The following is a 14,652-nucleotide window of genomic DNA, read 5'->3' as shown; positions in this document are numbered from 1 at the left end:
TAACCAATATGAAACCAGGCTGCATCTAATGATGAATCTAGAAATCTGTTGATCCATCTATTCATGAAGTACAGTTACTTTCTTTAACATTGGTAGAGAGGGTGTTGTCCAACATCTTTCTTGATTTATCAGAGAATAATGACTGGATCTTGAAATCGTTGGTGCATGTTTAGGGGACTAATGTCTTGTAGAGATTTGTTGTAGATCCAAATTAAACCTGTATCTTGTGAAATTGAATGTAGTTTCAGAAGGGGACTGTTGGTGGATGCATGGGTTCTAGTGAAATTCTAGTTCGCTTTCGTCTCACAGCATTTCAGTTAGAGACCGTCTCACTCAGCAGGACACTCATGTCCCCTGAACATCATTAGTGTATAGCAATGTGTTTATTACAGTAAAGGCCAAGGTGGCATTGTAGTGATGATACCACAGAATCGTCCAATTCTCCGGATTTTCACAAAGACAAAAATGCTGCCCTCACTAATAAGGCAGCTCTGCTCCCCTCCAGGGCCTCGCAGGTAAATGAGGCAGTCTTCAGCTGACTTTTACACCAGCTAATGAGCATTCACGTTATTAAATTCTGGTATTTATGTTCACAAAATAATTCAGCTTTGCATTCACAACAAATTTGTAACTTTCTTCCATTTTACCATTTGCATATTGCTAGTCTCCAGATCATTGCACTTTCGCAAACTTTCGGTTTCTGTTGATATCTACACCTTTAGAAAAAGCAGGTACTGGCTGAGAAAAGGAAGAGGGATAAGTGCTCTGGGTTCTTTCCTAAGGTCCTGTACATATTTGACAAGCGAAGATGCTTTTTACTCAGAATTTGTTAGAACACTCGGATTCAAAGACAGCGTTTCATACATATTCTGTTGGTAATTTTGGATTTGAGCCTGGTGATTGTCCTGCTTTAGTGCCTGTCTTGTTAATACGACGTCTGCTGTTTTTCATCAGATCACGGACAGTCAGGACAGTGACCTTAAGTCCCACTCACTGGCAGACAAAATCTAATAAAAAAGATACTATTGTAGTCTAACAGGCTCTGTGCCTGTGGGTCTGCACCCGATAGTACCTGATATGCAGCGGATTCGTCCCCAGCTCGTTTTACACTGCAAACATGGTGTTAAACCCAGACATTGTGTGTTGATGCTATCTCCCTTCCGACCCGTTTAGAGGGAGACATAACACCTCTGTGGGGAAAAAAGAAAAATCGGTATTTAAAGAGTTGCACTGTGCAGTTGAAAGTCATCAACTTATGCAACAGGGACAATAACTATCCAGATATACAGCAGCAGAAATAGTCTGCCTTCTGTCTACTGAGCATTGATATTTACCTTGTGTGTGTTGCATGACTTCTGGAGCTCGTATTAAAGTAACATAATGTTCACACTGTAGGAATGTGAAGAATGTTGGAGGGCACATATCTGAGGCTGGTGTTTTCTGTAAAACAGGCTATGAAGCCTGTTTGAGTTTTGAGGTTAAACCCTTCGGCTAATGACCCTAGATTCCTGAATCAGTTATCGATCTATACCGCCCCTTGTCACTTTCGTTCGGACAGAGAGTGGATGACTGTGACTGATAAGGAGAGTTTGTTTGGAGAATGTCGCTGGAGTAGATTCAGGAATCTGGAAGAGGCAGTTTTTCTCTTTCACATGCCTGGATTCATGTGCAGCAGAACACAGGTGCTTCGTGACTGCAGCCCGTGGCATTAAAACCACCACCACAGAAAGATAGATGCCGCCTGCTGTTCTTCACACATCCTCTCAGGACATGGTGTCATCTGCTGTCATCTTAACGTCTCCTCCTTAAAGCAGTGGGATAATCCTTCTCTTAGCAAACTTTTCTCCAACTCTGTATAATTCAGTGTTTGAGTAAATCGTAGGTAGTGATCAGCCAGACACTTTGAAGGATTTCAGAGAACTTGAGGCAAACAAGCTTAGTCGTGCATCACTCACTGTATAGCTGCTGCCTATTCCTCTGAGGTAAAGTAGGGCAGCTGTTTAGCATGCTACCACAGCGGCATAAATTCTTCCTCTAGTTGTTGGGTCTAGTCGTATTTTTTGTGATTATAGATTCATTATATGTAATAATTAAGGCTTATATATTGGTACGATGCAGCACTTTCTCAACAGTTTTACTTATCCTCAGGTATATGGTTGGTAGCACATTCCTTTGTTTTTTATTTTATTCTTCTGCCAGTGCACAACACAGTTGGCGCATCACGAGAGTGCATGGGCCTGCCATGGGTGTGTAGGTGTACGTAGGCACAGACAGGGGCAGACTAACTCCAAGCCGCTCCCCCCCACATGCAGAAACACACACCTGTAAATTATTTAAAGTACCAGATGGGGATAGAGAGCACCCAACAGTCAGCGGGACAAAGAATTCCAAGGTCACAAAGTCCCAAATAACGTCTCCTTTTTTCTCAAATCAATCAACGTAATGTTTTATTATCTGAGAAAAGCAGATCACTGGATTCCACCAACCGTTGTGTGAGTGCATCCATGTGTTCAGCAACTCCTCCTCCCCTTGCCAGTGTGATCTGGCTCCAGACACTGCCACTGCAAAGGTCAGCGTGTGTGTTGATGTGTATGTATGTAAAGCGACAACAGTGATCTGTATAATGGGTTTTGTTGTTCCCAAAGCAGATGAAGACTGAGATTAGGCTAAAAGGGGGCAGTGCATTTATTAGGCTTTAATTTCTGGGAGAACCATAATCCCAAGAGAAGTAAAAGCTTTATTAGCTCCTGAATGTTTGCAGCCTGCCAAACTGTCCATGTGACATTATTTTCACTGGGACCTCATAACGGTGCATTAAAGTACAGCTGAACTGAACGTCCTCTGACACGTCCCTTTGTCAACTGCGGTAAAGCATTACAGCAACAGTGGCACCATCTGTACCCTGTTAATGAAACCTGCAGTTTGGCTTTACAGAAAAGGAGATGTGTGTGTTACTGCAAGCTTTAACACCTGTTAAATTTTAGGGACTTTTTTGGGGATGTTCTCTCCGATATAGTGGATTTTATTTTGCATAATCATATCCCTGTGCTCTAAAAAATGCAATATTTGTAATGGTTTTGATAGTGCATTGGTGATTTTATTGCTGTGCCAAGCAAAGTGTGGCTGTGCCAGTGTGTCCAGCCGGGCACCCTCGTGCCAGCTTGACATATTTTGTTGAAATGTTTCACGTGATGAAAGTAAAAGGCAAGCCAGGAAGCAAAAGCAAAAAGAGGAAGAAAGGATACTAGAAAGTCCAGGGATTTCACAAGGTTTACAACCGACAAGTGATGCTGTAAGAAGTTTGCTATAAAGCTCTCTCCTGGGAGCACGTTTGTAATCAAGTTGAGTGGAGATAAATGATCTGTGAATGTTTGTTTCATCAGCACCTAATCTAAAGCACACTTTACTGAGAATGGACCTACAAACATCGAACTAATCAATAGTGGAAAGAATGATGCGTAGAAGTAGCATGCAGATGAAGAAACTAACTGGCATACAGCATGTTCAGAAGGCATTACAGCTCTATCTAGCCGGACTAAGACTTGGCAGCATTCGATACCTCAACTGTCCCTTTCGACCCTTTCTGACCTCCCCCCACATGTCCAGTTTCTTTACCTATCACTTCGGCAGGTACATTTCATTTGTAAAGCATAAATATGGATTCAACGTGCTGTACAGGAGGCTTAGCCCAGCCACACCGCAGTATGGCTCATGTATCGTGGGCTATGACCTCTTAATGCTGCGCTCTGCAATTTTCTTCCCACTACCATTATTTATTGTGACCTCATTACGATCGTCCATTACGTTGCCTTTTAATCTCTTACGCTGGAGAACATCCAGGGGGAAAATTCAATGGTGACTGGACATCCAAAAGGGGCTTGGACAAATTAACAAAATGTATAATTGCAGAGTCGACAAGATAAAACAAACAAAGAAAAACAAAGGTGTGATCAACATTGCAATCGTGCAAAGGCATGGAAGCCATATAAAAATCACCTTGTCTGAAAGTTGCATTCACTTTTTGTTTTAATTTCCAGTAAGAAGTTCTTCACATCTGCCTCCTCCATATTATCCATCTGCAATCATTATTAAGTTCTTGAGGTGTCCTCTGATCCCTCTGATCCAGCCACTCCACTTAATTGTTCTTTGCACTTCAAACTTTAAAGAGGAGCAACGTAACCACTTGTCCTCATCGTTTGAAATGAGAGCATTCAGTGAATGAATTACACCTGCTGGGTCCAGAGTCAGACCCTGCAGCAATACAATTAACACTTTTTCTTCCCACTTTTCGCAGTGGAGCTCTGTCAGTGTCAAGTGTCTGTGTAGTTTGTATGGGGCTGAGAAGAAGAGAGTTCCACGAGCTGTTCCCTGAACAATGTCTATATTATATATACAATATAATTTTCTGTGGCAACATGACTTTCATTGATGTTCTATCTGGTGAAATGTGAAAAGTATGAAGTGCCAAATTCTTGTCAACTAAGACACATCTCATATGCGATCCACTGGATTCAGATTTGGAGAGGCCACTGAAGTTAACAGAACTATATGATCATTAAACAAGCTCGAGACACCTTTGACTTGTGAAATGGTGCTTTATCATGCTGGAGGTAGGCTGTCAATAAAGATGGACGATATGACAGCTCCCCAAAAGTGAAGCCAAATCATAATACCACCTGGTGGCTGGCTGCAGTATATGTCATAAACCCTGCCTCCTCCATGTTTGTGGATGGGACATAGGGCAAACACACATGTCAAATACAGTACAGTTTGGATCCTACATATTTTGCCCTTGTTTCTGTATAGTGAGAGGAAGCGGAGAGTTTTTTTTGTTGTTGTGAGAATTAACTGAAGCTCTTGCAGTATCTGCATGATTTTGTACTCCAAACTGCTGCCAATTGATTGGCTAATTGGAAAATCCTATGAATAAGCTGTTGTGCAGGGGTTCCTAACAAAGTGCTCGATGCACATATTACACAAAAGTGCTCGACTCTCAATGAGACAGTCAACTTATGGTTTTGTGTGTATAGGTGACAGAGGGTGAAGATAATCAGTGTCTGGAGAAAGAGATTTATTTGTAGGAATGTCATTAAGAGGAGGAGCATTCCTGCTTTATTTCTTTCTTTTTCAGTCTGCAGTCATTCAAGTTTATCAGTTTATCCCCATGATGATGCTCTTCTGAATCATACACGCATCTAGCTGCTCATTGCTGGGAGGCCGATTACTTCACCCTCTCAAAGATAGCTGGCATTGTTTCCCCCATCATGGTCATTGTTGAGTTGGGTTTTGATGGCGGTAGACCTCCACCAAGGATGCTACATTTTTGCCCTGTCTGTTAGTTGGTTTGTTTGTCAGGAGTATGACACATAAACCACTGAACAGATTTTCACAAAACTGTGGCAGATAGAAAATGGACCAAGAAAGATCCCAATATATATTGGCAAAAAAAGGATGAATCCAGGGGATTTGATATGATGACCAAATGAAAAAAATTGTCATATTTAGGGGACTGATGTCTATATGGATTTGGCTTCAATCTGATAATATACCAACAATTGCACCTGATTTAATAATTTATATATATTTATTTAGAAGTTTTTCAAAATGAATTGGAGTCATTAGGATCTGACACGATATGAACATTTCAGGGTTCAATTGAAAACCTTACTTTAACATTGTTTATAGTTTATTTTTTATTGTCATAGTGTTCATGTCACTCCATATTACTTTGAAAGAAAAGCACGACCCTCTTGTACATGTCCCAGATTTGCAAAAAGCATAAGATAACCAAACCAATGTTGAGTTCAATGCATTTGTTCCACCATTTTCCTGATATAATGAGCAAATCAACAATTCTCAAAAAATCTGAACATGCTGCATTAGTATGTATGATAGTGTAGGAATAGACACAAGGTCGTGTTTTGTAAGTGTAGGCGCAGTAAGCTGTAGCTTCAGCCTACACCTTCTCACTTTCTGCTGAGATGCATTGTTCTCTAATGTTGTGTTTTTCTTTCCTCTTATTCTTTGATTGTGTAATTATTCATGAATGCACCAAATATGTTGTTAGCCAATGATGAACTATGGAGGTTTTAATTCCTCAGCAGCTGCGTGTTGGTACCAAAGCACATGGTTATCCTGCTAAACTATGCAATAAATAAATATTTGTTTGAATCCGGATAGGGGGGCAGATCCAGGAACTCTTTTCACCCTTTTTAACATAGTGTTTTTCAACATTATCGATTTCACAAAGAAAGATTCATGATTTTTTTTTTTTATATCAAATATATCTGCCATGTTTAGGGGACTGATATCTATGAATGTTTGCAATGTGGTGCAGAGTCAGATAAGATATGGATCTAGTGAGTTTAAATGTGGTTTCATAAGGGGACAGTTTGGCCTTAATTGTCAGAGGCAGTGCTCTCTGAGTTCTAGTATTTGGTGCACAGGGGAAATCTTCCATTAGACAATACAAACAAGCGCACAGTGTCACATGTACGCCAAGATATTTGTTACTGTCACCTTTTGAAAGGGCAGGGGGTGTTGATGTGCTAATGGTTGTGGGTACTATGACGACTTGGGGTTTGTGTTACATTATCCTGTGCCGTCTCAGCCGAGACTCTCAGCATCTCTGGAGACTCTGTGTCACAGTCACAGTGTCTCTGCAGCCATAATGTGATAAAGGGATATTAAGAACTCAATACACTACAGTAAAGATTGTAATAGCTGGCTCATTGATCAGAGTACATTGTCTTCCTCCGTAGTTTTATACTGTGTCTTACCTGCAGCGATCCTCCTCTCATTTTGTTCCTCTCCTCTCCAGGGAGCAGCCAATCTTCACCACCAGGGCCCACGTCTTCCAAATCGACCCGACCACCAAGAAGAACTGGGTTCCTGCCAGCAAGCAGGCTGTCACTGTCTCCTATTTTTACGACAGCACACGCAACAGCTACCGCATTATCAGCGTGGATGGATCCAAGGTACGTGTTGTTTGTGACCTTACGCTGCGTCTGTGGATGTAGCACGATCTTAGAGAGAATATTGGAAACATTTATCGCCTCTCAGGAGGAAAAGCTGACGTTGACGAAGCAAAGTCAGTTGGAATTGAACAAAAGGAAATTTAAACAACTTGATTTTATATTCGCTGCTTCTAGCACAGCATCAACCCGAGGCAATTTAATATTTCCTACACTGTCCTGCTTATGTAATTAAGGCAATCTAGAACTTCTTGGGTTCTTTAAGGGCTTTCTTTCATTCCACAAAACATTTTTTGTGGAAATGTTCTGCGTTGGACCTTGGATGGAATGTCTATAAAATGGGTCTATTAGCCCCTATCATTAGACATGCATTGGTTTTTGCAAGGCGTATAAATATGTTTATAGTTAGGCACACAACAGGATTTCAATCAGGAGAGACTTGGTTTTTACTTTAACGAGTTTATTTTTTACAGTGCACAGAGAATGCGAATATTTATAGTCTTTGGCATTTTAGACCCCTGTGTGATGTCATCAGGATTAGAAGGGGGTGTAGCAGAACATCTTACAGGAATATCCCCAAGGGGTCTAGACACTGGTGGTGGTTCATTGGTCAATCGTTTGTTTAGATGGTCCATATATGAGCATTGTCTTATTGGACTTCCTAAGTGTGACATCCTCTGTCCTTAACCCTCACAGAGTAAGGAAAAACTACAAAAAAAAACCTTCTTGAGGGAAAAACGTAGAAACCTCAGGAAGAGCCGCATTCAAGGAATCCCTCTTCCAGGATGGACAGAAGTGCAATGGATGCCACGAGTAACAGTCTGTTGTCAGGCAGTCAGCTGCCACCTTAGTCCGTGATCGGTTGTCATCGGGATCCGGACGAGGTGATGAATGTTCTTCTCAGGACTGGAGGAGATTGGGGTGGAGGAGGGGTTGTGCGAGTCACTGCATTGACACTGCTGAGGAAGAAAAGAGAAGGGATTTTTAAAGTTTGACGCTGCTGTGTGACTGGCTGAAGGAAACAGCGCGGGCCTGATTAGATGATTGGGAACACCTACGATCAGCTGACGATTGCAGGTTAAGCCCTCCCATGGGCATTCCTGATATTTAGGACCGCCCGCAGTTAGCTGATCTGAATGGGGTTTTAAGTCTTCCTTACTGAACTTACGCTGAGCTCCATTAGTTCTCCTGTAGGTTGATATCAGTAATCCCCTACAGAGCAGGCAAAAGCTTCATGCCTGTTGAAATGGAGTTAAAATCAATTATCTGTAATATACTGTCAACAGCACACAGCTATCTCACTTGAGGGTCTATATTCTTTAAGTAGTGGTCACACTGATCAGCTTTCCCTAGTTTGAAGAAGGAACAGCTCGGTTGCAGAACATGCGATGAATGTGAAAAACTTTCAATTTAGAAAAAAAAAGAATAGAGCGGGATGTTGAGATTAAATCCTGGCTGTGATAACGGACAGCATAGGAGAATGCAGATATCCCATATTCCCACCTTCGTCCTCCGCTACCTGAAAGAGTAGATTGTGTTTCCATGGCGATCAGGATCTTCTCTGTGTGAGACGTGGAGGAGAGGTATGACAGCGGTATCCCTCTGCTGACAGGCAACCACCTTTCGCATGGTCCTAAATCGCTCAGATTACCTGCAGAGCCACTTCACACTTAGCAGGTTGCCAGTGGTTTAGAGCTGTGCATGTTCACAGATTTGGTGAAGCTGTCCGTAGCTCTGTTTGGGTAAAGCACCCCGTGGAGTTCAGTTTAGGATTACCAAGCAATCAGATTGGTGGATCTCACAGGAACTCAACATGGATATATCTGTGTAGAATATTTGCACTGAGAGAGAAGATCCACTTATTACATTACATGTCATTTAGCTGACGCTCTTATCCAAAGCAACTTACAATTAGCATTAATTTGGGGCCTTTTTGGGAGGGGGGGGGGGGTTCAGCATCTTGCCCAAGGACACTTCAGCATAGGTTGGAAAATACTAGAATACCCCTTTGTAAGGTTGAGTATCGATTAATGATAGTTGAGGTTATGGTCTAAGTGTCTAGGGAGAACTGTAGAAAGACAAACATGTGTGTTTAAAATCTGCTAGCTCTGATTCACTTCGCTCCATTCGTGCATTTGGCTCAAATGTAAAGTGAAATCTATCAAGACAATCAAAACCAATTGGTCCTGGTTTCAGAGCACTGCTGAGTCACACTCTGTTGGCTTCAAAACCGCTCTCCTTCCCACAGCTACAAACCAGAGACTCTAATCTGTTATGTCATCAAGCAGCACTTGTCGAGCTACAACACTGACAAGCGGTGTAGAGGAGACTTGTGTCGTTTTAGCTTTTGGAATAATATTGGAAATCTCCTTTTATTTGAAATCATCAGTTTTTAGATGCTCCTTGTCCTCAAGGCCAGGTTTCCTCTGTCTGCTCACCCACTCTCTGTCACCCTCCCTGTCATCCTGTCTCTCCACTCTCCTGTAACCTTGAGTAACAGAGCAGCATGTGTCATAGAGTGTCTGCAGGCGACAGCGGTATATGAGGAGAAAACATTTATGACATTTTATTAGTTTAAAAAGAGATGATCCCCTGCTCATTTAAATTGTATCCCTGTTGTCTATATGAGTATAGAGGGGGGAATTGTTGAGTCATGAAAAATAAATGTTAAATATAGTCTTCTGCTTTGTACGCTAGCTGTGAGGGGGACAGGTCTGTCGAGAAGAATAGTCTGTGCTGCTTTGCACACTGACTGTGACAGACTGTCAGCTTATATTCGTCCACCCGTGCTGGCCGGGCGACTTGCTGATGGTGATACAGCGAGTAGAGGGGCAGATCACCACTTCTGACTCTCGCTCGTCCTGAATCGTGCTTCTCACACAGCAGGCTGGTTTCATCAAAATTACGTAGGAAATTCTACTTAAAGTAATGCACTAGAATTCATATGAATTCTACTCGTATGAATTTCAGGAGGCTGGGGACATGTGGCCTATGCGCTTCTCTCTCTTCGTGAAAACAAAAAACATGGCGGAAATTCATCTAACCCTAACCCTAATATAAAAAATACACATGAACTCTGCACCATGGAAATTCAGCAGTCACAGCCGCAGGAATAAGCTGCTCCTGAACGGAGGACCCTGCAGCGCCTCCCAGACCCGAGAAATTGGGTTGTTAATGAACAAAGGTGTCTCTAACTTGGTCCAAAATGAAACATATGATTGTTTATAAAGCAAACATACATATTTTGACCATATCTGGCCATTAAATACCACTTAAAACAGATTTTATCCGGCTTGGACCTCAAAGGGCTCTTAAACCAGATGGCCTGTGCTTGGAGCAAGATGAAATGTAAACTTTGTCATAGGACAATAGCAATGACATCATCGTAAAGGTCTTGACCTCGGGAGTAACATTATGTCAGTGGGAAAATTGTGGATGGCTCCTGCTCCTCAGGGATGACCTTTGAACATTGCACCTAAGTCAGTTTTGATTGCTTACAGGATGGAAACTAAATATGACAGACATGGTATGAACTGTTTTGGAAAGGTCTTGAACTCCTCTACCATAACCCAATGCAAACTTATGGGGGGTGCAACTGAGTAGGGCCAGAACCTTGAAAAAATGGATTTTCTAGTGTTTTTTCTCACACCAAAAAACCATAAAGAAGCATGCAAGGTTTCCGGTCAGAATATCATATAATAGTGAAAATAAATTAGAACTACAAAAGATGGGAACAACACACACACACGCGAACGGAGCAGAGCATTTCGTAGGATTCTCTAAGAAAATGTAGCGCGGTGCATTTGTAGGATTCTCTACGAAAATGTGGATATTACTTTTTGGTATCTTATAAATCGTTTCATGAGACCGCGTTCCACACAGCATAATATCAAGCACCATGAGAGCTCTGCACTTTCTGAATTATTTTAAATGTGTTAACTATTTATCTCTTCCCCTTTTGAATATTTACTCTGTTTTTCTTTGCCTCACATATATAGCATGCAGAGCTAAAAGACATGTTTGTGCCAGGAATTCGAATTTAAATTCATATAAGTGAGATTTATCATGTGTTTTTGGCTGCTCTGTTTATTCACTTTAACTCACATTTATATTCATTTTATCATCTTCTCTTACATACAAAAAAACTAAATATGCGCTGCAAGGTATAATTCCACAACAAAAAATACCGGTCTCTGACTAGAAAAACTCCCGCAGTTTAAATGTTGTGTCTTCCACCTCGGACACAAATGGAAGAGACCTGCAAAAAGGAGCTGGAGGTTCTCCACGAGGAAAACGCTGCTCTGAACGAAACGGTCAACAGGCTTTCTACTCTTAAAGCCAAGTCTGAAGATGAGGTCCAACAGAAGGAAAACCTCATACAGAGGGAGAAAGAGAAAACGCAAGCTCGACTCAATGCCTACCTCGACAGCCTGAGCGCCCTCACTGTGATGGAGCTGAAGAGCTGTAAGGCCCATCGTGATGCACTGCAGGTAGGTCTCCACATGGAGATGAGTCAGGTGGAAAAGACCTGCAGAAAGAAGCTGGGGGTTCTCCACGAAGAAATGCTGCTCAGAACGAGACGGTGAACGGGCTTTCTACTCTTAAAGCCAAGTCTGAAGATGAGGTCCAACAGAAGGACAAACCCATACAGATGGAGAAAGAGAGAACGCAAGCTCGACTCAACGCCTTCTTCCACTGCCTGAGCGCCCTCAGTGGGATTTGGGCTCAGAGGGTGGACTGATTCTGGGTAGGGCTGAAAAAACGAGTGTGATCCTGTATGACTCATACGGGGGAGAAAGTACGAAAGGAGACGTTTCGAAAACATTTCTTACAATGAACTGTGTGAAAAAATCACTGATTCAGTAAATTACTGAGACCACAAGGAAACACACTTAACATATGTCAACGCGTCGCCCTGGCACAAGTACAGACGAACACTAATTTCTACATGCTGCAGTGTGCGTAGTGTTTGTTCTCTATTTGAGATAGAGTTTTGGTGAATTACTACAATAAAGCTCAACTGTGCCCTTTATTGTATACTCAGCTGTCATGATGAGTCAATGCACTGGGTTGATACAAGTCCCAAAACCAGTATTTATCAGGATTATGGTGCAATCACACCAAAGCTGCTGTGAGCTACTGTGAAGCTCCCAACATAAGGAAATTCAGCCGAATGGAAAGCATAACATGCTACTATTTTGTGAGAAAAAACAACATCCGGGAAAATAAAATAATAAAATAAACCTATATTATCTGAGGCATGATCTCTATTCATTAACTTCCTCCAATGGAAAGGCTGCTATTCATAAGCCCACAGTGAAGACTTCAGGCTGGAAGGAAGAAGCATCGCTGAATTTCCTGTTCACTCCAATGCACACTTTAAATACACCATCTATTCAGTCTTCAGATGGAATAACATGCCTGCAAAGACACGTGTAAAGGTCTCTGCTTATCTGTCCAGAAAAAGTTAGCATAGACACCCAAGGAGAAGACATGCACATCTTTCTAAATCACAATGTGTCAATGCCATTTTTGAAACGTAATTCAACCAGAAATTCAGAATCAGTGTTGCACGTTCCAGAGTTTGTTGATCCAATATGTGACCAGTGTGATATTTGATTTTGAATTTTGTATTTTATTCATGAAGCTGTCCATGTGCTGTAAACAAACTGTGTGGACAATCTCCTGCTACGTTTTTCAAATTTGAAGGGTAGAACCAATTTTCTTCTCTGGAGTTCATGTTTGAAAATGGTGATACAAATATGGGAGAGCATTTTTGGGTTTATGCAATTGTATTGAAGTTTATGATTTGATTGATCCTATTCAAATTTTGAAGTACCTAAAAGTTATACACAAGTTCAGTAGTATAGATGAATTCACTTTTTTTTTTTGGAATGAACAAAACTTTTAGGAGTCCCTCAAGTTCTTGTCAAATGTTTATGATTATGTGAAATGGTGTCACAATTTGGCCAGGGCTCTTAAGCTTTTCAAAAAATGAGACATTTAAAGTTTTATCACTAAAAAAATAAAAAATCTTCCACTACAAAAGCCATTTATATTTATTTTATCTCTTCTTTACAAGCAAAAAAACTAAGTATAGACTGTAAGGTATTATTCCACAACAAAAAATACAGTTCTCTGACTGAAAACTCCCACAGTTTAGATCCATGGTATTCAATTAAAAACTCAGAGGTCCAGTTAGAGAGAATTTCCTCAGCAAGGTCCAAAACAGCATAATGTCTCACAATTGTTGCTACAGAGAAGTTTTCCGTTTGTGTCTTCCACCTCCGACACAAATGTTTCAATCTCTGCTGTGAAATTCTTATTCCCTCTTCTCACTTCAACTTCAACTGTTCAGCCCGACGCTCCCTTCATGACAAACAGATTCCTTATAAGGAGAAATAGAGGCGTGGCAGTATGTTAATTACATAGAGTGGACCCGCACCTGTTGATTTAGAATCATTCTGATTCGTAATTATATGCATGGTGGCGAGAACAAAGTCGTCTGGTGCTCACTTCGTACAGTACGAATATTTCTGAATACATATTAGTGAATGAGAACCAATGTCTGTATGAAGTCAAAAACTAAATAAAATAAGGAATAATTCCACAGAATGGCTTAAAGGTTTATTATTCAATCTCAGATGGAACTGCAGGGTTCTTTTCTTGTTTCAAGTAAACTTAGGTCTGCATTTAAAAACAAAATAAAGAGCTTTTGAAGAAGACATCTTTAAAATTAAATTCTTAGTTTTATTTTGTAGTTTAAGTTTCCAATTTCTTATTTTTCTTTTTCTTTCTATATTTTCACACATGAACAATCAACAAATATTAACAACTCAACAAGTTATTATCTTATGTATTGTATCTATGAATATTATTTTCAAATTCCCAAGGAGACACTGTGTCATCTCTACTTGCCTTTATTACCAGTAAAGGAAAGACCTATTTCTTTAATGTTTGATTTCAGTCTTTGTATATTAAACATGTGAAAGTTTGAAGGGACACATAAGAGCGATTCCTTTGTTGTCGCCCTTTGAGTTCTAGAAGACTCTGCTTTAATCTCGTCCTTCAGGCTAGTTACCTGTAACAACAATCTGCACGAGATTCTTCAGTTGCTTCCAGGATTATAATCTCTATTATCTATTACAATTTGAGAAACAATTTCCACAAAACGACAACTTCCATAAAACAGATATGAAGTACAAGGAGAAAAGCCTCAAGAACGAACTCCGGAGCGCTGAAACAGAGATCAAGACTCTTAAAGAAGAGCGAAGGAAATATAAATGGCTCTTACAGAGGGGGACAGTGAAAAGCCAAGCTCGAACCAGTGACGCCTACGTCGACAGCCTGAGCGCCCTCACTGTGAAGATGAGTGAGCTGAACATCTGTGAGGACAAATGTGATGCAGTGCAGGCAGGTCACAACCTGGAGCTGAGTCAGATGGAAGAGACCTGCAGAAAGAAGCTGGAGGTTCTCCAGGAGGAAAACACTGCTCTGAACGAAACTGTGAACAGGCTTATTTCTATAAAAGCCAAGTTGGAAGATGAGGTCCAGGATAAGGACAAACTCATACAGAAGGAGAAAGAGAAAACGCAAGCTCGACTCAACGCCTACAAAGACAGCCTGAGCGCCCTCACTGTGAAGATGAGTGAGCTGAAGCTGAAGTCTGAAGATGAGG

At 41.1% G+C, this 14,652-nt stretch overlaps 1 protein-coding gene across 2 annotated transcripts in view; it reads left to right on the top strand.

The window, feature by feature from the left end:
* The window catches only part of homer2 (homer scaffold protein 2), a 35,705-nt gene that overhangs the window by 3,337 nt on the left and 17,716 nt on the right, over positions 1-14,652 (top strand). For both annotated transcript variants that reach the window (XM_062411253.1, XM_062411337.1), the window contains exon 2: positions 6,821-6,977. In XM_062411253.1, the coding sequence (XP_062267237.1) occupies positions 6,821-6,977 (157 nt within the window). The remainder of the gene's footprint in view (positions 1-6,820; positions 6,978-14,652) is intronic.

The sequence above is a fragment of the Platichthys flesus genome, chromosome 1 (genome assembly GCF_949316205.1).
Source record: "Platichthys flesus chromosome 1, fPlaFle2.1, whole genome shotgun sequence".
In the NCBI taxonomy this organism is placed as follows: Eukaryota; Metazoa; Chordata; class Actinopteri; order Pleuronectiformes; family Pleuronectidae; genus Platichthys; species Platichthys flesus.
The sequence above is the reverse complement of the archived record's forward strand: the minus strand, read 5'-3'. Positions and strand labels throughout refer to the sequence as shown.